The sequence below is a fragment of the Microtus pennsylvanicus genome, chromosome X (genome assembly GCF_037038515.1).
Source record: "Microtus pennsylvanicus isolate mMicPen1 chromosome X, mMicPen1.hap1, whole genome shotgun sequence".
NCBI classification, from domain to species: Eukaryota; Metazoa; Chordata; class Mammalia; order Rodentia; family Cricetidae; genus Microtus; species Microtus pennsylvanicus.
Window position 1 is genome coordinate 113545800 of NC_134601.1, and position 27219 is coordinate 113573018.

Sequence of the window (27219 nt, forward strand, 5' to 3'; positions counted from 1 at the left end):
GATGACATTTTCTTCCTCCTTACTGGAAATCTTCACTACATTAGAGAGCCTATTTTCTTTCTTTTGTGAAAAATCAGTAGATACCTCAAAAGTATTAGTAGTAACTCTTTCTTAAAAGTTAATATATTTGAATTAGAGAAAGCCTAGAGAACCAAGACCTTGGTTTTAGTCATACTAGGAAAGATTACAGATCTTAGATGTGTGGGTAGATTGGTCACCATGGTGATAAAAAGTCAGCTTGGGGAGTAGATACTACATTACATTGCTCCCCATAGAAACAGTGAAGCTGAAATCAAATGCCACTTCTGTATTTAGCATGGAAAAAACCTGAAACTCCGTTGAACTTACACTTTCCTCAGGAGTTGCTAAAGCAACTTAACAAATCTAGTCTGGTGTGGTGGCATCAGCACTTGGAAGATCAAAGCAGAAGGATCTCTGTACATCTGAGGCCCAGAGTGTGGTCTATAATGAGACCCTGTCTTCTTTTCTTAAAGATACTTCCCTTATATATAATTTTTCATTTGTAATGGATTCCCCTGATAAGACTTCTTCACATTTTTAGTCATGTGCCTTGTGTGCTCTTCTCAATGTTTTTTTTTTAAACCTTTTGTCTGACTGGTGAGTACTGGACAAAATTGCATGTACCTGAAATAAGAAAATCTACTTAAAATCTTAAATGTAAACTATATGGTAGAGTTGGAATTTTTCGGTAGACAAATGTCAGGAAGAGACTGATATCACATGTGCTGTTTCTGGCACTTCTACATCAAGGAAGAATCATTTAGGTATTTCCTTTGAATGGCCTATGGTGACAAGTTATTTGTATGTCATTAGTATTAGGAATAGATGAAGGCAAAGATTAATTATCAGTACAGCTCATATTTTTCAATAGTTCTTACTTCATTGACAGATGTTGATTAGAAACATGGAAAAGAATTTAAGTCCCTCACTGTCTTGGGGAGCTGTTGGTGGAGGTTTAGGCAAATGCTCAGTAGAGTATGTTTATTGCTGTTTGGAACTTGGTCCTTTAACTAAATTTGACTACTCTTCCTTCTATGTTGTATGCAACAGGAAAACAGGTATCATTGTAACATAACCATTTGTTGTTTTAAGAAATCGAAATGTCATTATGAACTTACTGATATTCACGTTTCAGCTTTTATAGTATGATACAATGTTATAAAAACTGGGTTCAGATCATTTTAAGTCTAATTTATCACTTTTCAGTCATTAATAAGATACTATTTCTTTTTTTTAAAAAAATATTTATTTATTCATTATGTATACAACATTCTGTCTGTGTGTATGCCTGCAGTCCAGAAGAGGGCACCAGACCCCATTACAGATGGTTGTGAGCCACCATGTGGTTGCTGGGAATTGAACTCAGGACCTTTGGAAGAGCAGGCAATGCTCTTAACCTCTGAGCCATCTCTCCAGCCCAAGATACGATTTCTTATAATATCACTAGTTCAACTACATAGTTCTAAAAATTCAATATTTTGACTAGTGATAATTTTAAAAAGCATAATAATTTGTATTCTATATTACTTGATTAGTTTAATTTTCACTCACACTTTAATTTAATTGGGTTATACAGACACTTGGATTATGAACTACTAGGGATGATATACAATTAAGTCACATAGTCTCCATTTAAGACATGTTCTGGTTTTAGAAATCAAGCAACAAATAGAATTCAAGTTTGGACAAGTATATCCTTAACACATCACAGTTCTAACTGTGATGAAACAAATCACGACAGAAAGCTTTGTCGCATTCTACTCTTTCATATAATCTAATTACAGGAAGACTTTTCATCATTTTAATGTTTCTACACTCCACTGAAATAGTTTATCAAGTGGCTAGATGTACTCCATCTGATATCAGTGACCTTAATATGCAAAAAGTAGTTCTGAATATCAGCAATGGATTTTCTTATACTTTTCAGATACTACAGAAGACAGTTTTTGTGTCACCAGCAGGAATATTACAGATGTTTCCACAGTGAATCATTTGTGTAATTTGACTGTCATATTCCATTCCCAGTGCTGGGAGGCCTACTAATTAAACAGTATTATTTTATTTGTTTTTTGGGATAATAGGTCAATTATCAGAAACAAGAACAATCAGAAATCAAGTTTTGGAAACCCATGTCTTTCTTTTCGCTACAATATACATTTTTGCAAGCTACAAATGTATGAAAAGTTTTAAAAATAGTTTTATTTAATATTTATTTATTCTGGGTTCTATGACAACATTATACATGATATTCTTTATACCCTTTTTAATACATGCTTAGGAAATTAGGAAAATAATGTTTTGAGTGGCTAAATCAAGCTTACTTGTTGATTTTTATGATCACCTCAGCTATATTAATTATTCAGTTGGAAAAGACTTAACATTGATTATGCGGGAAAATATGGAAATACCTTATCTCATTTTTCGTTTTATGATTACACACTCTGAAACACTGCCAGGCACTTTCTAAAATGTTAAAATAGTACCAAAAGTTTTTTTGTTTGTTTTGTTTTGATACAGGGTCATATGGTAGAGCAGATGGTCCCGGATTCACTATACAGTTGAAAGCAGCTGTGAACTCCTATCTTTCTGCTTCTACTTCCTTTCTGAGTGCTGAGATTGCAGGTGTGCACTACCACACCTATTTTATCCCACACTTTATAAGTTCTTTATGCTTTAATACTAGAGTATTCATTATCCAAAATGCTTCAAACTAAAAGGACTTCAGGCTTCAGGGTTTTTTTTTTTGTGTGTGTGTGTTTTGGAATATTTGTATGGATTTTTTTCTTTGACTGCTTGAGAATCTTTAATCTTAAAATCCCAAATCCAAAATGTCTTGAAATAGAAAACTTCCCCAAAATTATGGATTTCAAAGTATTTGGTGTTTCAGATTTTTGGATAAGGGGTGCTTCAACTTGCAATAGCACATTATTATTACTTTATATAAAAGGTCTAAGTTCTGGCAAATGGCTCAGTAGGCTGCGTGGCACTTGCCTCCAAGTCTGACTACCCATCTTAAAACCCTGGGACCCACATGATGGCAGAAGAGAAAATAGACTCCCCAGAAGTTGTGTTCTGATTACATGCATGTGTACATGTGTGCAGATGCACACACAATACATACACCAATAAATGTTAAAAAGTAAAAAAGTCTATTGCTGAAAAAAGGGATTACAATGAAAAGTTTGGAACTCAACTTGTTTCTGCAATTTGGTGCTAATATTTTAGGTTATGTGAGTTATTGCTGAGCAGGGATATTATAAATCCTAGAAACGACTTAATAGTTGAACAAAGAAATAGCTTATCAAGGACAGGCTATGGATCTAAAATACAAGTTCCTGGCATTCTTTGGTATTCTTGTTTCCTTGCACTTAATAGTTTTGCTACAAGTCAAAGGTTTATATAGTTGCTCTATCTTGTAATTCTGTGGTATCATTTGAGGGCAGTAAGAACAAAGGGTTAAAAATCATTAAAAACTACCCCAATGAAGGTACTTGTAGAATTGAAATTGGTGAATTAATTTATATGAAACCTTCTGAAGATGGAAAAATATAAGTTATATAACCCTAGCTTCGTTTTCTTTTCTGCTTAAGTCATCAACACGCTAATGTTGCTCACTTAGTGGAGATAAGAATATATGCATGTAATTGGTGCATATACTAAAACCTGGATAATTTTTGTTTCAGGAATATAAAGACAGGGCTAGAGATGTAAGTCAGTAGTTAAAACTACTCGCTGCTCTTATGAGGAGATTTTGGTTCCCAGTTCCCACACGGTGGCTCATAACTATTCATAACTCCAGTGGCTGGGCATCCAAAGCCCTCTTCCAACCTCCAAGGGCACCACACATGTATGTGGTACAAATATATACATGTAGGGAAAACACTCATACACACAAAATAAATGAGTCTAAAAATAAAAAGAAATATAAAGAAAGAGGTACAATACATTTGGAACCTCACACTCAACAGCAGTGGAAAACGTTTATGGTGGCAACAGCTATAAAAGGGACTGAAAAGGCCTGGTACAGTGGCAAACCTGTAGTTTCTGCCATGGAATCTGCTGTGGGAGGATTACCTGAGCCCAGGAATTAAAGATCTGCCTAGGGTAACATGGTAGATTCCTTTCTCACTAAAGGATAAGGTTGAAGAAGAAAGGAGGGGGATGAAACTGATCTTGTAATTTCTTTTATTTCTCTTTTTAAACATTGATAAAAACTTAATATTGAAGATAGAAACCTTGGTAACACAATAGAAAATTTCAGTAATTAGTTTGATAAAAAAATCTTAGAAATACAGATATAAATTGCCCACTAAAAGTAGAAAAAGATACACAATTCAAGATTCCTTAGAAAAAAGCCTTGAGGTGCGGAAGAGTTCTATGAATAGGAGGATAGGCTAACTAGAAACACATGAGCAGATAACAGCGCATGCTTATAAGAAGAATGCCACAAAGGCAGGCATTGCTGAGGCTTGTGGCAAAGAAAGAGTCTTTAGAAATTAAGAAAAAGTAACGACAAAATACAAAAGAGCCATATAATGTGACTGACATCGCAGGCTTTTCCTGCAAGGGGCCTGTAGACTGCAGCACTGAAGAAATGCTTCTGGAGAAAACAAGAGCTCTTTGGACCTGCAGCAACCATAGCAAATGAATGAACATTTTGGAAATTATTTTTTTTATTTTTTTATTTTTATTTTTTTAAATTTATTTATTAAAGATTTCTGTCTCTTCCCCGCCACTGCCTCTCATTTCCCTCCCCCTCCCCCAATCAAGTCCCCCTCCCTCGTCAGCCCAAAGAGCAATCAGGGTTCCCTGCCCTGTGGGAAGTCCAAGGATTACCCACCTTCATTCAGGTCTAGTAAGGTGAGCATCCAAACTGCCTAGGCTCCCACAAAGCCAGTACGTACAGTAGGATCAAAAACCCATTGCCATTGTTCTTGAGTTCTCAGTAGTCCTCATTGTCCACTATGTTCAGCGAGTCTGGTTTTATCCCAGGCTTTTTCAGACCCAGGCCAGCTACTCACTCATATTTGGTTTCTAGTCATTTTGGAAATTATTATAGGAATTCTTTGAGACACTGCTTAAGCTTAAACAGCTGTCTTGTTGAAACAAATAAAAAATCAGCAGTGGTTCTTCAAAGAACATTCTGATATCCTGATAGAAACAGATGAGGGAGTTTCCAATAGGCTACGATTGGGGGAGTTTCATATTAAAAAATAAATGAAAGGACCAATTTGGATTTAGTAGCAAAAAGGAAGCATTTCAAACTAGCTTTTGGATAGCAGTGCCATGACGGGAAATAAGAAGAAAGTCATAGGTGGTGTGACGATACAAGATGGCATTTCACGTGAAACCCTTATGAATACGGACAGAAAGTTATTTCTAATTTGGTGGCTCTACAAAAGCACTATGAAAAAAATGAGATTGTCATAAAAGTTTCAGTCCTTGATTCCTTCTTTTTAGAAGTGTTTTCTTTAACCAATGAATTCACTAAACATGGAAAGAATGTTTGGAATGTTGGAAAATGAAGACTTCCCTATTCAGTTAGATGGATGATTAATACCATAGATGATAAAAATGAAATTTGAAATGGATACTTCTGGACAAAACTGGATATATTAAAACATAACAGAAAATGTGAATAGTTGCATTTGGGCTAAAAGAAATCAGCATGGGATATTACTTATATCTTGCTGACAATAAAGCATTATGTAAACTATCACTTAATAAGTTAATGGTTCTCTGTAATAGTTCCACCACACTCGAGACAATGGTATCTAGATCTCCTATCAGGAGAAAGTTAGGGGGATTCCAGGGAGTCAGCTGAAGAATAGAGAAACTGTGTTTGACAACACTGTCCCGCTGTACAGTTCTGGACACATGCATATGGAAAGCAATAATGGTGAGGACACCATGCTAAACAAAAAAAATCATAAAATTTAGGAGTTGGAAGAAGTCTTCAGATTGCCAGGCAGCTTAGAGTGCATGTACCTTCTAACCTGGCATTGGTCTCTTTTTTAAATCTTCCAAGTATGGGGAAGCCATGAAACATATGAGACCAGTCTCTCTACATACGGGCAAGATAAAAATTAGCCTTTGTTTATCTTTCACCTCTTCTGCTCTCTGGAACTTCCAAGACCATCTTATTCTGCCTTACATATGATGGCCTTTTATTAATTTTGTTTTTTAAATCTCATTTGTTATTTTCAGATTCACAATCAATATAAAATTGTCAGAAATCTATTTTTGTATAAATGTGAGGAAGAACTTTAACAATGCAACATCCCATCTTTTGGACTCAAGAGCTCTGAAATTCTAAAATATTCAAACAGAGGCTTAATAATAATCTTTCTTAAATATTAAATGTCTGTTTTGGATGGGAGGGTGAATATAACTGTCTTAGAACTCTTAAGTTTTATGTTATGGTAAGAGAGTTCTTATTTATATTTACATACAGAATGACAACCCCAACAAAAAAAGCTAACAAAACATTCTGTAATATTACCAGAGAGAAACAACCAACAGAAACTTATAAAAAGGATACATCCTAATGATTTAAAGAAGCATTCAAACTTAGTTAAATATACCTTTATCTAATTATTAAGCAAAGATATTCAGCATTTGTGTGGATTTATCTTCGGAGCTGTAAACATTTTCTTGTCACCAATGTTGAGGCATGGTCCTAACTAAGTTAACAAAAGCATATCATAATCCTCAGTGCCCAAGATGATAGATCTAGAGGAGGCTGCCCGGCAAGTATATAATGTATACAAGGACAACAGTGTTCAAAGTGAGGGGTGGGACTTCTTGTTAGATTTGGTTGAAAGCCATACTGACTCCATGTTATCCCCATTCTTTTTAGAAAAGAAAACATGCAAACTCTTGAGTTTGGCAAAATTAAAGAGCAGCGAGAAAACAGCAGAGTTGCCAAGGGGAAGAAGATATAAAGGGAATTAGTGATATTAAAGTCATGGGCTATTTTCTCTCACCAAGAGTCACAGGGTGTGTGCTTTAAAATGTCCATTTTATAAGTCATAGAACAGATTCTGTGGTGGTAGGGTAAAGTAAAAAAGAATTTAAAACAAACTTTGAAATGAAAAAAATCCATTCAGTCAGGGATGACAAAATTTGGAGGAGAAATAAATTTTAGGCATTATGTTAATATGTTCTGTGGATGATTTAGCCAAAGACTCTTAGCACAATAAAACATTAGACTTAAAATTGCAGGGTAAAGATTTCAAACGCGGAAGAAAATTCAAAATCCTTAAACTGTGAAGCTTTAAATTTCTATTAAGACATTAAAATGTATATTATGTACTTAGTACTCACTCAGCTAATATTCCCTCTATTTTTCTAATAATCAAATTTTATAATAACTTCATTATAAAATTATGAAGCAAGTTTTAAATGAAAGAAATAGTTATCCAGAGCCTGTAGAATATAATGTATTCACTTCACTGTGCCAGACATTTGATTTGTATTAATCAGAGGAGTTAAGCAACTAAAATGCTTAATTCTAAGCCACGATTTCTAAGGAGTGAGCCAAATCAGACAAAGCTATTAGTCAACTCATCTTCAATTTTGCAAAGAGGCATAAATTATAAATAAATTAAAATGAGAACAGACTATTTTGTGCTATTTCTCTAAGAATCATTTTTACAAAATTGTAAATTGGATATGAGAGAAAATTATTGGCACAAAGTAAGAAAGTTGCTATGTGTTTTGAATTATTGTTTTCTTTTACTAAAATTATATTTTTTCATTAAAATCAGACTTATTGAAGATTAAGATCTACTAATAATATAGTTCTCGCTACTTGATAACTCATCAATAAATACCTACTGGATTATATATTCTTACAGTAAAGGAGAAGTGAAGTACAGGGATTTAAATTTTTGTAGATTAAATCTAGATATTGAAATGTTCTAAAGTCCATGATTGGGATATTAAGTAATTTGCAAATTTCCTGAAACAAGTTTAACTATAGTATTTAATTATCTTAAAATTTCTGTGAAATAATTTATTAGATTTATTTTATTGGCATACATATGTCTTGTGTTGGTATCAGAAATAAATATATATGAAAATGTCATACTGTATAGGAAAACATTCTAGAAGTTCTGAAGTATGAAGCTTTAATATTAAATATTTGTTTAGCAAAGAGTCACCTTTACATTCAAACATACATATATGGGCACTTGCCCTTTAATGAATAAATAACATATTACTCAGGACTTTCTCTCATTAAAGATGATTTTTCATAATATAATTGAATTATTTGTGTGTGTGTGTGTGTGTGAGAGAGAGAGAGACAGACAGACAGACAGAGACAGAGAATATGCTAGCTGTGCACAATGTTTGTGGAGGCTGGAGGAGGATATCCAGTTCCCTGAAGCTGGAACTGTAGGTATTGTGGGCCACAGGATGCAGGTTCCCTGGGAACTAAACCTAGGCCCTCTGGAAAACCAGCAAGTGATCTTAGGTACTGACCTCTCCTAGAGATCTTGGGAACAAATCTTAGAATCTGGCCTGGCTGTCTGATGACAGTCCTTTAGGATAGGGTGAGAGCATAAGAAAATTTCCAGAAAGAAGGTAAACATGTCCTGAGGCATTAGGTAAGCGGATGAGAGAACTTGTAATACATGAATTCAGGGTAAACAAGGAAACAGCAGGCTGAATTTGAGAGGCTTCTCTACAACTTGCTAGAGACTACTTCCACTGAGAAGCTAACAATAAGTCATCACCGAATTGAAAAGTGGTTTGCTTTTATGAATTGTGAAAATAGTAAGAGGCAACATTATGACTGAATTTGATTACCTATTTTGGTAAAAAATGTAAATCACAGCTTGTCTTGCCTATGGTAATGATAGGTTGTCACTCTCCCACATAAGATTAAATCTTATCGGGCTACATCTTTGCTAGTATGACTCTAGCATGTAGATGTGTCTTTCTTTTTCTATTGAAATCTGGTCTTGTTACTTTGAACATCGCCGAGATTATTTTCCTGAGAGATGGAGGGCCATCGGTCATTTACTAAACTATAAACTACAAGAGACATTATTTATACTTTTCCCAAACTAATAAAGACGGCACTAGGTGATGAACCAAGCACATAGCTAATGTGACTCACCTTCTTTTCAATGCTATGGATTTTGGTGTAAGGACAATAGCTCAGAGATGTTGGAGATCTATTTTCTATCTGATTTATGAAAATGAACGAATCATTTCATATGTGTGACATTTATATTTGAAATGGGAGTTATACAGAGGAGGCTTGTTTTGACCATACACAACCACATTCAATGTGACTATCAAAGGGCTGGAGAGATAACTCTGCAGTTAAGAGCACCAACTGTTCTGACAGAGGCCCCAGATTCAAGTCTCAGCTCCCACATGGCAGCTAACAACTGTCTATAACTCCAAGACCTGACACTCTCACACCAGCTTACATGCAGGCAAAACACCAATGCACATAAAATAAAAATAGATAAACTATTTAAAAGAAAGTTGCCATGGTGCAAAGAGCAGCAATTCTAGTCACTAGAATCCCAACATAAACAGGGTATGCTAAATCCTTCCAAATTCTAGCTTTAAATAATGTCTAAAATAAACAGACACACAATGATTTGATTTCTGCTTCATATCAATAATGGTAAATAATTGTCTTTATCATGTAGGCAAAAATGAGGGCAGTGTGATTTAAGTCTAACTTCTAAACAGTATTAGAATTATAGATAGATGATTTTACATACAATTATCAGTGTTTTATATTCACTTACAGTATTCTATATACATCAGATAATCTGATATTGAGATTTCCCCCCTAGATTTTCTGTTCTTTCTTTATATTTACTTGTATATCCAGCCAAGGATAGTGCCTAAAACTTCAAAAAATTGACATATTTAAGGTACTCTACTCTTCTTTGACTTTATTACATCTTTTAAATTCAGCTTGCTTGTGTCATTCTTTATCTACTCCATTTAGATTTCAGCAATAACTTCAGAGATTATTTATGATGATGCTCTCCCCAAATAATTTACTTGTGTTCAAAATGTACCTTGAAAACAAAAAAGTGATGCAACATTTTCCTTTCTTCTCAACTTGTTCCATTCCTTCAACCCCACCTTCAATGCAGGTTTGTATTCAAAGTACATCATCTTGTTGCCCACAATCTACCAGAATGCTCTTAAAGAAACGTCTACCTTTTAGAGCCTCTCCAAGAAATGACTGTTGGACTCTTACAATAACTGAACAGGTTGAAGGCTTCTCTGCACTCTATTAGTAGCCGTTCCTCAGCGTCTCCATCTAGATAGTTCCAGATAGTGGGCAACTGAACCACAAAACAACCTGTACAGCGCCCACGTTGCCAGTGGTGTGCAAAGAATACTGTATTTTAAAATGAAAATTTAGCAAGTATTTTTCAGGTGTTCTAATTTGGAAAGCATGGATATCACTTCCAGATAATCTAATGTATACTGTTGTTACATGGTAATAGAATGAATCTCTTTCCATTCTGGTGGAAAGAGTTAGGTTTTACTTTAGATTTTGAAGACTAAGCTAAATACATGTGTAAATTAAATAAGAATACCAATAGGCAATCTCAAGATAATGAAAAATAGAACATTATGACTTTATTGAAGAAATGAGCGCACAAAGAACGTGTGCGCACATATCTAAGAAAGACTATCTTATAACTAACTGCCAAGGAGGATATGAGCAGAATCAAGGGATAAAGCTTTTGGAAACCTCATCTAAATTCCCTACTATTACAAAGTAGTAAAAGGCATTCTAGCCAATGCTAACTATGTTACTCAAGATAGTACTTTAGTGTTAATAACAAATCATTTCTGAATTAAGTATAGCTTTATATTTTGTCTTATACTATAATGATTCATACTCTTTAAAATTTGTAGAGGCTGACATAATTAATAATTTAATTTAAGGAGATTATTAAAAGGCCCATATCCCAGTAAGCTTTGAAACTGCTAATTGGGATAATAGGAAATTACTTGTCTTTTCCCACATGCCAGTGAAGTAGGTCAGGATAATTAATATGCATGCTGACTTTTCAGTCAAAGGAAAACAAGACATATCTCATCTCATCTGTGTACTTTTAGGACCATCTAGTTCAGACTAAAAGGAGCGCAGCCTGAGAAAATTGTCACAGTATGACTCAGTTAAATAACTGAATTTCAAAATCAGACAAAAGGTAGTTCAGCCATGAAAACACAGATTACAGTCTGTTCTATAGAAGGTTAAATTTGCCCTTTGTAAATTAAGGCTAAATTTTACAACCACAAGGAAATGAAAAACTTCAGGGTTTGGACTTAGGTACATTTTGTTCTTGGGAGTTCATTGCAAACATGTCACTCGATGTATAACACTATATAGATTGAGACAAAATAAACTACATAAAAGGAGTTTTGTTAATGATACTTCTTTATAAAACAATTTACATTTTCATGTTTTGTATTACCCATTTTGCTCACTTGTCTAAATACTTCCTATTTTCAATGTTTAGGCAAAATGAAAAAAAAAGTTCTGAGCCAGAAACCTAATACTCAATTTCCTTGCACCTATGCCCATGGTTAGTACACAGTCTCTTTAGTGGATCAAACTGAATGCTGGCCTCAAGCAGGCTAGAAGCAAGCTACTGAGAGACTCTGACTTTTGCAAGTTTGTATGGGTGTCAATCTGTGTGGCTACAAAAATGTGTCAGAGGATGTACATCTGTGATGCTAACATAACGATCATGAACTCTTGTTCTGTGTATAATTTGCTTTGGCATAATACCAAGCAGCTCCATCTGAATTATCAGCCTTTGCAGGTATTTCTAAGGACCAGTCCACACAAGGCAAGATCATGACATCTTTTAACTAGATCCTAAACAGGATTTTGAAAATACTGATTTGTAAAGTGAATCTTTTTCCAAATGAAGCATTCATCATGTTGTAAAAACCTAAATATTTAGAATAAAAATCCCTTACCATTAGAAAGGTGAATATACATTACAGTGAATATGAAAAAATGTCTAGGCAAAATGGGATGCAGTGCTCCATACAAAATAGTTGGAAGTACAAAGAAAAAAATCAAATGGGAAGATTTATGAGTACCCCAAAAGAAGTAGATGGGGGTCTCAAAGATAGTACATAATCATTTTAGTGAAACAAATTTTATTGAAATTGTATGGACTGCCCCACAGTATTGGGCTGTAATAACAAAATGTATAATGTTACATTTATTGGCATGTTTGTTCTATAAAGTGCTTCACTGAAAAAGAGAGCATCAAATAATTATGCAATTAAGACAATTGGAACCTGAACTTAAAAAAAAATTATATAAACACAGGGGTACATCCATACGTCCGAAAAATAAATCCTATACACAGAACAACAAAAAGAGGATTCTTTTTTTTTTTGGATTTTTGAGACAGGGTTTCTCATTAGCTTTTTGGTTCCTGTCCTGGCACTAGCTCTTGTAGACCAGGCTGGCCTTGAACTTACAGAGATCTGCCTGTCTCTGCCTCCCGAGTGCTGGGATTAAAGGCGTGCGCCACCACCGCCCGGCAAAAAGAGGATTCTTAAAGAAAAAAATATCAAAATCCATCTAACTAGAGACACTGTGGGATTTTGGAAACCTGAAAAAAAGGGCAGGCCTCGTACCATGTGTCAGACATGATTGCATCTTCCTGCTTCTTCCCAACATTACGATTAGGATAAACCCAATAAATCACTTTAAAAAGCTAACATTGGTGACTCTGCCTATAGAATGGATAGAAAGTTTTATGAAGAGAATTTAATATTGTTTAATTGGCTAAGGTGGAGTATTTTCCTTTTCTAGGGTTTACATAATAATAAACAAAACCCCCATATTTATGTATTATGTATAGTTGTTGTAAAGCACCTGAATGAGAGCTATAACAATTTTTCTAATCAATACTTAAAATTTAGAAAAGGCTTTGTTAATTCTGGTAATCATTACAATATGAAGCATATATTAGGATTGGTAGATCTTCTATAAAAAGCCTATGGTGACTCCTAAATATTCCTTTCGTAAGCATCTTCTATAATCTCTGATAGATACGGATGTTGGTACTGTTCGCAGGTGATGGGTGCTAATTACCTTTCCAGTATAGACAGTCACATCTTTTTTAATATTTCTCATGGAGACTGTGTTTAAAATATACTTTACACCAAAACAGTCTTAGCCTGTGAATGTTATTACAAGGGGTTCTTCTATCTTGCTGGTGGAAGACATAGAATACTTATAAGTCAGTGAGCATAAGAGGCTCCGATGTTAAAGAAACCAAGGTTCACACTGACACTGAAATGAGATTCCTGACCTGTTAGTTACTTGTATGCAAGGAGTTGTTTTTTCCACCAGTAATAAAGAACTTATGCTAATGTATCCTCTAATCAAAGTCTCATATACTTGACTAATGGGGTGAATATTTTATTCTATTTGTATCTTCAAAAGGGGGAGCTAGTCTTCTGCACTAGCTGACTCAAACTGCATTAAATAAAGAGCTTAGTGCTATTCACCTGCAATCTTTTCATTTTACTTTTATAAATTAGAGCCAGACCTTTGATTTAAATAACCGAGTTATAGTCTTTCCTTAAATAAGTTAGGGTTTCCTGACCAGTGTAACACGGTAGTTAGAAACAGAAGCTTGGCATCTATATAACAAACTTGATAGCTAGTAAACAGATTCAGCCTTTTTTTTTGGGTGGGGGTGGGTCTCATGTAACCCGCATTAGCTCTGAGTTTGCTATGTATTTTAATGGCTTTAAATTCCTGACCCTCCTGTCTCTACATCCTAAGTATATATGTATGTGTCACTATGCTTGTTTTATGATGCCCTAGAGAGTTACTAGAAGGTTTCCGAATTATTTTCTTTTTCTTTAAAGTTGATACCCATAAATAGAGTTTTGGAATTAATGTACATACCAACCAAATAAATGGATGCTTCTGGCAAATTGGTTTCTAGAAAAAGCTGAGCAAAGGTGACAAATGCTTTATGAAACTTCTGGGTGGGAAAGTGTTTTTCAGGCTTCTCCTTTAAATCCGCCAGTGAAAGGAAAGATATAAAAGTATTTGTGATAATGCTCGTGGCCATGTGTTTGTGCATGTGTGTATATGTGTGTGTGTGTGTGTGTGTGTGTGTGTGTGTGTGTGTTTGGTTATTCAACCAGGGCTTTGTTACCACCCTACTTGAAACATTTATAGTTCCTTAATGCAGACTTAGGGGGCAATCACTGGGGACTAGCAAGATGATGCATGAAAGCAAGGAGAAGAAACAGGGAAGAAAAGAAAGCAAAGAAATGAAAATTATGACCTTTAAAAAGCAAATGGGGAGTTGAGAGCAAAAGTATTTGTTCTAGTGATGTTTGGCCTGGTTCATAAATTAGGGAGCCCTAACTTTCTATCCAGTATGACCATTCCTTTTTTCCAAGGGAACCAGATTCAAATAACAAGTTGAAAAGGTCTAACTGTGCATACGGGCTAAGAATTTCCATAAACATACTTACTTTTCTCGCCTATGTTTTCTCCTGCTGCCTCCCCTTCTTCCTCTTCCTCCTCTTCTTCCACCTCTGGTGGCTGGATGTCATCTTGTGGGTCACAGGCACTAACCGGTGCATTCAGACAGCAGTGGTTGAACCCGCTGTCTCGAGGCAGAGTAAAACTTCGGGGCTTGCCCCCATTGCCGTTTAACACCTGCATCCTCTCACTCTCCGCTAACGGGTATGGGCCATAGTGATCCTGGAGATGGCACTTCTGAGTGGGAAGAGTAGACTGCCGCCTGTGCTCAGGGGAGATGGCCGCCGAGTCAGAGAAGACAGAATCTTCCAGAGGCAGAGTCTGAAGGTAATGTAAGCCTGAACTTGTCAGCGGCGTCTCGATTAAATCCTGCCAGGAGCGGCGCTGACTGGCTGTCTTGCGAATGGGGGACACGGCACTGCTCCCAGTAACTTCCTGGCGAAACTCCTCATGTGAAGACTGAGACTGAGAGGTCTCAGTGGAGGAGAGCCGGCTGTGTTTTGTTTCCACGTAAGGACTGGCGCAACTCATCTGTGGAAAGGAGCCCCTCATCAGTTTCCACAGAAATGGCAGACTATTTCGATTGTCAAAGAACTTATTTTCTTTTTACCATAGAGTATTTACATGGATTATATGGATTCTTACACAGTCAAGTAACAACTGAGCAAATTTGTAGACACTTCAGTTTAGGACCCAGTTTATACTTTAATAGTTAGGAATTCAGATGTCCTGAGATACAGATGTAACAGCTGCCCATGAAACATCTGATACAATAGTACAAATCTGATAATAATGGAAGGATGAGTAATTGTAAATGTTTATATAAGAAACATTCAGCAACTAAACAATTTTAAATTCTCTACATAATTCGAAATTCTAAAGAAAAAACGCCCATAGATTCCTATTTCTGGATTTTAGGCAGCTTAGGGGGTAAGAGAAAGAGAGAGAGGCCTTTATATATGAGAACAAGTTGTCTATAAACAAAGCAAACCTTTCTGCTTCTTCACAAGTAAATGTCTGTTTCTATGGGTACCACAGAAAAGCTGTCTTATGGTCTTGTATATTCTATGGTAATTTCTGGAGACTACAGGTAGGATGAAGTTATACTTTGTTGGGGACTGGCATTTTCTGTGAGTATAGACACTATAGACTACATAAAAAGGAATTTATTCTGTGCATAAATGTGAAATGTGACAATATATATTATAGTAAGACAAACAAGAAAGATGAATAGCATCAATAAAATGCTATAAAACATTTCAAGTGAAACACTCTACCTGGGAAAAGCCTTATTCCAGCTACAGAGGCTAGCAGGCTAGCCCAGGTGCCTTTCTGAAAGGAGCTACACCTGTTAATTACAAACGGTGTTGAAGTGGCAGCCAGGACAAATTTAGCTGCTATGAACATACCGCCCCTTTCGGAAAAGGGAGAGAAATTACTTAGCATCATCCATGGGCAGATTGTTACCTTTCAACATATCGAGTAGTATGTTGAACAACAAATTAACTAAAATAATATGAATAGTTTCTTTCCAAGACACTATTGTTGCTCAAAGGGAAAAAGATGCATTTATCAGAAGAGGACTAGAACAACCAGAGTACAGAGGGAATGCTGGGGACTGGAGATTTAAGTGGGGGATGGAGACAGCGGGGTCAGAGAGTGGGGGCAGGGGTAGGCTTAAACAAAACTAAGGATATATTTAAAAAACCATATGCAAATCTACTTCTTGGTAGATAATTAAAACAATAATTTCAAAAAAAGCAAAGTTGTGGCCCCCTTTCATTTTTTATAAATTTCAAAGGAATCATTCAGATCCTGGGGTTTTTAAAGAAAGGGAAAATATTAATTACTTGGAATAATGCAAAGGTTAAATGAAGTTGACTGGTATAGTCACATAAACTAACTTCCTTTTCCTTTGTGGAAGACTAAGCCCCAAGATACAGAGAGTTGATTATTTTGGTAACATGACCACAAAATTAAATGGAAACACTGACATATGCTCAGTAATTTTGATGGGAAACAGGCATAAATTGGCATAGTCTTAAGAAAAGTAGGGTAATTAGTTACCTCAGTAAAAGAATGAAATATATATATATATAGTCTACACATAGAGTGAGTTATAGACTTAAGAAAATTCCATAAGAATTCTGGAACACCATAAACATATATATTAAAGCAGATACCATGGCTATATCCAAAACCCTGGGATATGTGCATCTGTGCTGGTTATTTTTTTTTTCAAACTTGACACAAGCTAGATTATCAGGAAGAAGGAATGCCAATTGATAAAATAACCCTATCAAACTGTTATGGAGGCAAGCTTGTGTGGCATTTTCTTGATTAATGATTGATGTTGGAGGGCCCAAGGCCCAGGCCACTGTGGGTGCTATGACCCCTGGGCAGGTGGTCCTGGGTTGTACGAGAAAGCAGGCTGAGCAAGAGTTCCACCAGGGTCTCTGCTTGAGTTCCTACCTCTGGGTTTTGCTGTGCTTGTGTTCCTGCCTTGGCTTCCCTCAATGATGGATTATAATCAGTACTTATAAGCCAAATAAACTTTCCCAAGTTGCTTTAGGTTATGCTATTTTCCTACAACAATAGAAAGCAAACTAAGATAGCATATGATATCTATTACTGAGCTGGACCTCCAGCACTATAGTGCTAATATTCATTAGTTGTTTCTAAAATACATAAATGGACTTTATTAGTATAGAATAAGTAAGATCAATTTACATCTTTTGGTAAGGAAACTTTTCTGTTCTTTTTTGCTCCCTTAAGCCTGGCAAATTCATTCTGCCAACACCCTGTGATGATTATTTCCCATGAATAAATATATTAACATATTTTCCTTCTGAGTTTAGATCATCAGTGTTCTTTTCCCTATGAAATCTCATCTGACTTGGAATTTAATATACTTTCTTTTAAACATATAAATGGATCATTAAGTTCAAGTTGTCCTGCCATGTAGTAAGCACCCGCACATGTAACTTACAGAGGGAGGCCGTGGGTACGTATCATAAGGGGGCGGAGGGCTGTCTTGCTTCGGTGTTGATGGAGTATCTGCTTCTTCTTTGTCACTCTCACTCCAGTAATCTGAAAGTTTACAGACATGGACACCCCGAGGCTTTAGTAAGTATTTACAGACATATCCTCAAGAAAAGATAATATCTCTTAACCAAAACAAGACTTAAGTTCAATTCCTATGGCATGTTTACCATCACCACCCTGCTCAAGAGTCCAGCTTCATTTTTAGCTGTTTTGGAGAAGAAGAACACAATAACCTAATCCCAACCCCATGAAAAATTAATGACACACAGCCAGTCTTAAGAGAGCTAAGGGAAAGATACTCTATAAGCCACAACAGGTGGAGGGAATGTTTAATTTTAGAACATTTTTTTTCAGAAGCTTTACTTAATAAATACCACAGGATGTTTTTAAAGTATGTCACATTACCGTGATGAATGCTCAGAGAAGAGAAGCAATAAACCGTATGCTGCTGCTGTATATCTCTGATAAAAACATCTCCAAATTAATGTTCGAAATTGCTTTGGCTTCCCTTCACTGGTTATCTAACAATTGCTGTTTTCTAGTGTCATGGTGACATGAATCTTTATAGTATTGTACTCCCACCTCTCCTTGGAAAGGCATGGCAAACCCTAAATCTGGCCAAGTGCAAAAAAAAAATTGCACACTTGCTGATGAGTGCTCCAAGTCCTAAATTTCAGAACTACTTAAAAAGATAACAACTATAAGCTGATAGACAACGTTACTTGGCAGAACTGAGACAAGAGGGAAGTTCAACTCTGAGAGATATATTAATATTGTAAGTCAAATCCAGCACCACATTCATATCAGAATCAGTTCGACTATATCGTGGTCCTAACTCCTGCGCTGATTCCTTCTGTGAGTTACAAGCAAAGAGAAGCAGGATAATTTCTACAGCAATTGCAGGAGAGAGAACAGGGATTAAGAGAAAAGGAAATCTGTATGAAAACTTATATCCTAAAACAACTACCACAAGACTTATGTGGTGTTCAGATTCAAGGGAAAAATCCCTACACATAATTTAGTACGAGCCCTTCCCTTTTCTAGAAACTTTCAGTTGTAATGTTTTTCCCATGCTACTGACTAAAAATGAATGCAACTAGAATTTTTTTTCCAGAAATTGTTGCATTCCTGGTAGGGAATAATGGATCTGGATTTGAACTAAGAAACTGACTTGAGCCAAAGGTCTGAGAACTACATTTCCGGGACTCTTGCTTGACACATCAGTTTAACACAACAGTTTAATGTTAGGTATAGTTATGCAATTTAATCTCCCTTACCCACTCCTGACTTTTCATTTTTGTTACTGTCAATAGAAAGTCTCTAGCAATACATATAGGACATAAAATAAACTGCCCCTTCTATTCAGGCCTTAAAACACAAGGACCCTGACAATGCCCACTGAGAAAAATATACAAAGTCTCCAATCTCAATTAGATACCTTTTTTTTTTTTTTGGTTTTGGGAAACTGGTCATGGAAGCACACAACTGTAACTCAGAGCTAAGGAGGCTGACCTAGGATTTTCAGGTTGAGATCAGCTTGGGTTACACAGCTAAACCCTATCTCAAAAGCTCAATGGAAAATAATGGAGATACTGGACAATGACCACCAATATAACTAAGTCCTCCCTCAAGGATGAATTGGCATAGATACCCAGAAACATTTATTAAATGATTGTGAAAGAAGTATGTCTGATATTCAGAAGCAGGCAAAGGTTCAATTTGTCACCATACAACTACTTTATGCATTGACCCCCTTATAGGCATTATTTAACTTTATTGTTGGGCCTATTTTATAATCTGAGAAAGAGCAGCTAATAATAACTGACTTTTGTAGTTGTGTATGTGGTAGTACTAAATAAAGTAACATATAATCAACTGCTTTGTACTTTGAATCCACTCCAGAGATATTAGCAGCATTTATCTTCTGGGGTATATTTGCAGATTTTATTCCAGGGCAGTCTGACACAGATCACAAAGGCAGTAAATGACTGATGATGTTCATTTTTTCACAGATAGTCTTTATTTTTTTGTGGTATTTTTGAGCAATGAAGAATGAAATCTGGAGTCCTAGGGTCTGGGCAGTTTTGTGAGAGCCTGGAATCTTCCTGGAAGTTAACACTAGCATTCACCCTCCCCCCAGCCCCAGCACACAAAGCTTGCTAAGCTCACTCTACTCTTATACTTCCCACTGTTTCCAAGAATGCTGGCTGAGTTTATCCTTAATGTTTGCATTAAGGATACCATGACATTTTGGTGAAATAATACCTCAAGTGGTCCTTATTAGCACACTAGAAAAGAGATGATTAGCATTTTATCCATAGCTCTAGAGCCATTGCCATACATAAGAAATCTGAAGTGTTTATTTTTCCTACTCAGCTAAATTAGGAAAAATTCTAATCCCTATTTGATGCAATTTTTGGCTTATTAAAAAGCAATAACAATCTAAACATTTGCTGGGGTTCTAAAGAAAAAGCAGAAATATTACTTTACATATCAACTTCTTATGCTAAGCTGTAAGGGAGAGAACAATGCCAGAAAAAAGGCAACATTGAAAATTAGGCTCTTTAGGAACATGTGAAATAATACATACACTATAGCTTACTGGCTGAAACCAGCCTGATTTTTTTTTCTAAGAGCAAATAGAATTTTTTCTCTTAAAAAATCTAAATATATATTTTGATTTGTCATGTGAAATATCAAAATTTATAAGTAATTATGAATAAACACGGCCATCAGTAGAAGAGGGAAGGTCCCTTTTTACCATTATATGTTGACACAAAGGACATATTTTTAAAGCTTGTTCTTATTTAGAACTATCAAAGAAGTATCATATAGGTCATTAATTTTTTTATACTAATTACAACACTGCTTGACCTACTAGCTAAGGCTTCTTATTAACTAACTCTTGCATCTTAAATTAACCCATTTCTTTTCATCTGTGTATCACCACAATGCTGTGGATTACTGGTAAGATTCTGGTGTGTCCATCTCCTTTGACAGCTACCTGGTGTCTCTCTGACTCCGCCTATTCTCTCTTTCTATATATATCTTTTCCATCCTGGCTATATTTTGCCTTGCCGTAGGCCAAAGCAGTTTCTTTATTAACCAATTGAATTCATAGCATAAAGAGGGGAATCCCACATTATCTCTCCTTTTCTGTCTAAATAAAAAGGAAAGTTTTAACTTTAACATAGTAAAATTACATATACAAAATAGTTCTCAAGCCAGAATTATTGTTACAATATTTAGTCCATTTACATTTGGCAAATTAAGGAAAATACTCTACCATCTATCCTATCTTTGTGAGTCTAAAGTTTTATATCTAATTTATCCTTTACCATTCTAAGGAATTCTATAACTATAACTGTGTGTCTTCAACTCTTCAAAAACCCCAGAAGGAGATAATATTACCTAAGCTAACAGGAAGTACATTGTAAGCAACTTCCAAAACTCTAGAATTGACAGAGACATCCTGCTGATAGGCCATTAATTTTTATCTGATTAAAACTTCACAATGACATCAAGGAATTATTTCTACTGTAAAATATTAAAATTCCCTTTTCTAGATTTCTGAAATATATACTGCATTATCATTACCTATATGCATCTTAGTGTCGAGCAGAACCTTTCCACTTTCCTCTTACACAACAGTATAACAGTACTTGTTCATTACTTCGTCCACTACCTACTTAGTTCTTCATAGCCTTTGGGTACCAGTATTTTCTTTTTAAAACCTTACAGAGTTATATTGTGTTTGTAATTTAACTTCAGCATTAAGAATTACTTAGGAGATACCAAATAACCATAGAAGTGTGGAGTTGATATGCATTCTTATCAGTTTCCTAAGTAGAAGACCAAGAGACTTAACTATATATTAAGTAGGAAGTCTAGTATGTTTCTGATGTATGTTAAGGTACCTTTTTACTCTGTGGAAATAGCAAGTATTATCGTTGGTTTGATTTTTTTTACCAAACTTTATTTAGTAGGCATTAAAATACATACTTATACAATAGGGCAAGGCAGCATGTACTACAAAATACTCATTGGAACTTGCACATGCAATATAACTTAACCTGTCCTCTTCTCCACAATAAAACTTGCTTCCATAACAAAGGCAATTGATTACAATCCAGCTTATTCTCAACTTGAAAGCAACATCAGGTAATAAAATTCTGAAATTTGATAATAAAAGTTCTGCGATATATACAATTTGATATTTTTCTAGGTTAATTTTACTATCTATATATTACCCATATTTACAACTCTATTATCTTTAAACAATCAGCCAAAACACCTTTGAAGAGCTATTTCACACCTTTTCAAGAAATCTGAAAAGGAAGGCTAGTATTTTTTTTTTCAGTACTCTTACCACAAAGGAAAGTCTAAAAATTACACCGAGGCATAAAAGTGCCTCCACCAGACACCTTTACTACAGTAGAGTGTTGGATGAAGTTTGCCTGCACGTACTGACTTGATGAAGATGGCCTCTCCAGTATTTGTAGAACTATGCAATCTGCTTCCATACTGTGGAATATTATAGTGATTGGTCCACACCATTTCCTCATTACAAAAATTACTTCAGAAAACAGAGCCAACCAAAAGTTGTTCCCCCACTCCCTTCCTGGAAGGACTCTGCTTACCCTTGTTTCCTGGAACTTGATATGTATGTTATTAGGTTTCATTTTCTATATTGCACCAAGCTTATCTTTTTTAACAGAACCCATTGAGGGTTTTTGCAGAAATACATTAATATTTAATAAAATACTGCATCTTTCCCTTATCAATGCTATATCAAGAGTCACTGATGATTTTCTTTAGAAAAATTATTTCCTCATTAGCTCTGCCTTTTTATGTAAGAAAAAAGTGTAACAGGATTATAAAATAAAAGGTATTCATTCCTTTACCTTGTTCTTGCTTAATCCTCTCCCTTTCTGCATATCCTGCAGTCATCATGTTAATTCTATTAAGCCACCTAGAAAAAGAAAGAAATCAATGATAATTCATTATATTTGTTAGAAATATTTATTGCAAAATGTCTAAGTATAGGATAACCCTACATATAAAATACGTTCTTTATTAAACTTGAAAAAAATTGAAGCCTTCAATAGGCAATAATCTACTGTAGTGCAAATTGTTCCCACACTGATACAATTCCAATGAAACAGTTATGTAAAGCTGTTAACGTGTGGAATATAAAAGATTTTGAGAAGACCAAAGCCATATCATTTCTTTTCCTTCAAATATATAAGCACTACAAAAATGCCTGCTCTTTTGTTTTTGATTTTTTTTTCAGAACAAATACTCTTTTGAAGACACTTTTTAAGAGTCAGTCTAATTTATAGAGATAGGAGAAAAAGTTACAAAGCTTGCCTGTAAAAATAACAGCTTTACCATGAAATAATATTTTGAATATACTCAATTAAGTTAAATGACCCAAGGAGAATTACATCTCAGAAGTACTTTTGAATCTTGTTCCTAAATACGAGAGCATTTAGCTCCCCAGAAATAAAAAATACATATATAATTTTAACCTATTATGATCTAGAAAACATACTTTCATGATCGACAGCAAGCAAATATTTCTTAAGTATTGCTGCTATTGTTAGTGAAGTCAAATACTATTTCAATTTCTATTTAACTCTACCAGGAATCTTCCTGTAGGCATCATTTCAACCACTGGATTATCAAGTCACAAATATTTGTAAACAAACTGACAATCTCCCACCTGGAAATTCTGAGCATGGGCCAAATGTTTTCCCAGAACTGAAATCAGGGAGAATTCACCTTAACCAATTTTGGAATTACTGTTAGAGTTTTAGTATCATCAAATTGTGGAACAGTCTGATTCAGATGTAGATGAAGGAAAACCTGTTGTTGAGATTTTTTTTCCTCCTAAGATCCTGGATGTCTTTCAGCTACACATTATTAACTGAGTCACATATTTCACAACTTTTCCAAATGGTGCTGTATGTATCATATACCTAGCATATCCGGAGGAGAGGAAAGTTGTATCTCTCATGGGTATCTACTCAAATATAAATTGTAATTTTAAGAAAAAGTAACTTAAATACAAACTTCAGTTTAGTAAAACATATCATGTAAATATCAGTCTAAAGAATATATGGGAATTAAGGAACAATTGGAGTCCTATTAGTATACAACAAAATATTCACAGGAATTCAATAACATACATATTATATGCATAGTCTAGTAAATTATAAATCAAGAAGTTAACCTCATGATAACTTTGAAAATGAAGAATTATTAGCAAAAGTTCAGAATAAAATTTAATATATAGTTCATTTTTTTTTAGTAAGAAAAGGGTTGAATTATTACAGGGCAAATTTGACTACTCTCGGGAAAGAGTAGACTGATGCTGTTAGGGTCACAAGGACGACAATAACACTAAAGAAAACTGATCACTGACATTTAATCTATTATGTTTGTATTTCTTGAAAAACATTGATGTTTTAATCAGAATTCTAATGAAAATGGAAGTTCTTGGTAGGTGAATTGAGGTATTTAAGAGAGGCTTCTTCAGCTTTTCAATTTATCATTTATTAAATATATTGTGTTTAACAATAGCCTGTGTTTTAGAGACAAAGAAATGTATAAGGCATAGTTCTTGCTTTCACTGAACTCTAGATTGCTAAGATTCCTAAGGCAACTGAAAATTTAAGCTACTTTTAGAAAAAAAATTCTGATCATGATAAAACTTCTTTGGAACATGTTTGGATATTCTTAGGCTGCTGTGTATAGCTTAGACAGACAGCTGTTGCTGTCTCTTGCATATACGTGTCCTTAAGCTCCAGCTGGAAGAACCTCACTTACTGATATACTTGGTATAATTTTGACTTGCTATCTTAGGTAGACATGAAAGCAGATGTACATATGTTAACTGATTCCAGAAGTATTTATTGAGCGACTGTATGTGCCAGGGATGGTTCTAGGCACCTAGAATCAAGAGTATACAAAACAAAGTAGCCATCTTCATGATGCCTGCATTTTAACAATGGCGGCAGATAACAAATCGGGATATAAGTAAGAGTTTATGAAGTTTTACCAAGGTAGCAAATGCCATCTTTTAAAGCAGCAAGAAAGGTAAAATTTGGAAGGTCAAAGTTGCTTGGGAGTAGGGAATCTATGTTAGGTAAGGAGGGCAGGGATACACATATTCAACATCATCTTTTTCGAGAATGCTGATGTGGAAGTTCTTTAATACTAGTCCTAATTTCAGTATTTCATCATATACTCTTTTTTTCCTGGCTTTTGGAGACAGGGTTCCTCTGTAGCTTTGACGTGTGTCCTGGAGTAGCTCTTGTAGACCAGGATTGCCTTGAACTCACAGAGATTTGCCTGCCTCTGCCTCTCGAGTGCTGGGATTAAAGGTGTGCTCCAACGCTGCCTGGCTTACCTCATCATATTCTAATGCTTTAGAACATGAATATATAGGTTAGGGAATATGATTAGAGTAACACAGCCTAATACACTAAGAGACAAGTAACTCACAGTTACAAGGATACATGCACACACATGCATACATGCACACTTAGAAAAGTGCACACATTTGTGTATAGAGATTTCATGGAAAACTGAATTTAAGGAGTACTTTTATACCCTAATTACTAGGCACTGTTACTACTGGCATAGTATATATTTCAAATTCTAGAGAACAAACATATAGTATTCTGTGCTATGATAAAAATTTATATAAAACAATAATACCTTTAAAGCCATGAATAATCAGATAAGCATGTATTGACTATAATTATGCTTATTTTTTAAAAATATCCCCTCTGGAATCAGGCATGTTTTCAAAGATTACATATGGAATAAACCAATATCCACATTATCTTGCTATGTATAATAATCAGGTAAGCAGACAAAGCTGTATATGGGTGTCTTTCCATATCACTAATATTGTGTGAATGTTTTTAGCACTGACTATTTTATCCTATTAACAAGTTTTTTAAATTGCCTATTGAAAATACATACCAAGAATAAAATTATTGGAGAAATAAAAACAAAGGAAAAGAATAAAGGTACATTACAATTAAATTTAAAAATTCAATTTTTACATTGATAATTCTAAAATATATAGTACATTAAGTCTTACATAAAACAAGACTTTTAAAAGTATAATGTGGTGCTGACATTTTGGATGAGATGTTTCTTTTCTTTGACACATTACTTAAAATAATAAAATGAATGACATGGGTTTGGTTTAGTTTTTTCTTTTTCTTTTCTGTTGTTTAGACTTATAGAAGTATCAGGGAAGAGTAGTGATACATCCTTTTCAGTATACTGTGAACAAGTAGCAAATGTAGGTCAAGAAAGGTTTTTACAGTTGATAAAATGCACCAACAATGCGAGCTAAAATGGTTCTAAATTAGCAGATATCAAGAATGGTTAAATTATTTGAATTCTTACAGGGGGGCAACTGACACCTAATACATTGATCCTATAATACAAGAGATCCTCATTTGTGTTACTTACTCTTATTTTGGTTATAATGCAAACCCTTCATGTGTATCCCTAGGGAACTGACTTTATCATTTCGTTAAACAGAGAGCATGGACACAGAAGTATAGAATTGCAGGATAATTATAGCACCAAAAATAGAGAGCTACGAGTCCTCCATCATGTACAGGTGAATAAACATTTTCACTTCTAGAACAAGGAGAAAAATCTCTGAAAATTCTTAGTGGTGGTATGAAATTTTAAGAGTAGTAAATTAGGGGGCTGGAGAGATGACTCAGTGGTAAGAGCACTGGCTGCTCTTCCAAAAGTCCTGAGTTCAATTCCCAGCAACCACATGGTGACTCACAACCATCTGTAAAGAGACATGGTGTTGTCTTCTGGCCTTCAGGTGTACATGCAGACAGAACACTACACTAAATACATCCATCCATCCATACATACATAACATAATAAATTATACAAACCACAAATAAAAATTTAATTTCATGCACTTTTGCTTTTTAGAAACCATGGCTGTACTTCAGGTGTCAAAAATTTTATTTATAAAAGTAGCTTAAGCATTCATCTTCTCTGTTAAGTATATTCATGAAGTAGTACAATTTTTATGCTTAAAATATTTAGATATAATTTTTAGAGATCTAAATAAAAGTAAATGAGTTAAGAGAACAAAAGTATACAGACATTAATACTTATTGCTACTGAAGACTAATATAGTATTTAAAAGTTAAAAAATCCCTACTGAGAGGGACAGTTTTTCTCAGTCTATAAAAGGGTCAATTATTTAGTACAGAAAGGCTAAGTTTGTTGCATAAATTTGCATAGTTAATAAATTGTAATCGGGGATTCAGTCTTGTCTAAAGGGTCACAGTTTTGGTCACTACACTTTGGTGCCTCTTCCTAAGGGAAATTACATGCAATATGCATTAGTTTCTGCAACTGTAAAAGGGAGGACCTTTTGATTTTTAAACTCATTTTGTATCGTTTCATTAAATGGAGAGGGGAAATTAAAGAAAACAAAAGCAACCTTAAAGTGACTAAAACTGTAATGTGAAACAATGGGGCACATGTAGAGGGAAATGTATGCAGGCTTTTCTTTAGCCACTGAGGAAACCCAGCAGAGTCAAACCAGTTGGTTT

The 27219-nt window shown here is 34.9% G+C and overlaps 1 protein-coding gene across 7 annotated transcripts in view; it reads right to left on the reverse strand.

The window, feature by feature from the left end:
* Positions 1–27219, reverse strand: part of Cnksr2 (connector enhancer of kinase suppressor of Ras 2) — a 207692-nt gene that overhangs the window by 18520 nt on the left and 161953 nt on the right. For all 7 annotated transcript variants that reach the window (XM_075958276.1, XM_075958275.1, XM_075958274.1 and 4 more), the window contains 3 exons: positions 22507–22574; positions 17547–17647; positions 14548–15088 (listed from right to left, as the gene is read on the reverse strand). In XM_075958276.1, the coding sequence (XP_075814391.1) occupies positions 14548–15088; positions 17547–17647; positions 22507–22574 (710 nt within the window). The remainder of the gene's footprint in view (positions 1–14547; positions 15089–17546; positions 17648–22506; positions 22575–27219) is intronic.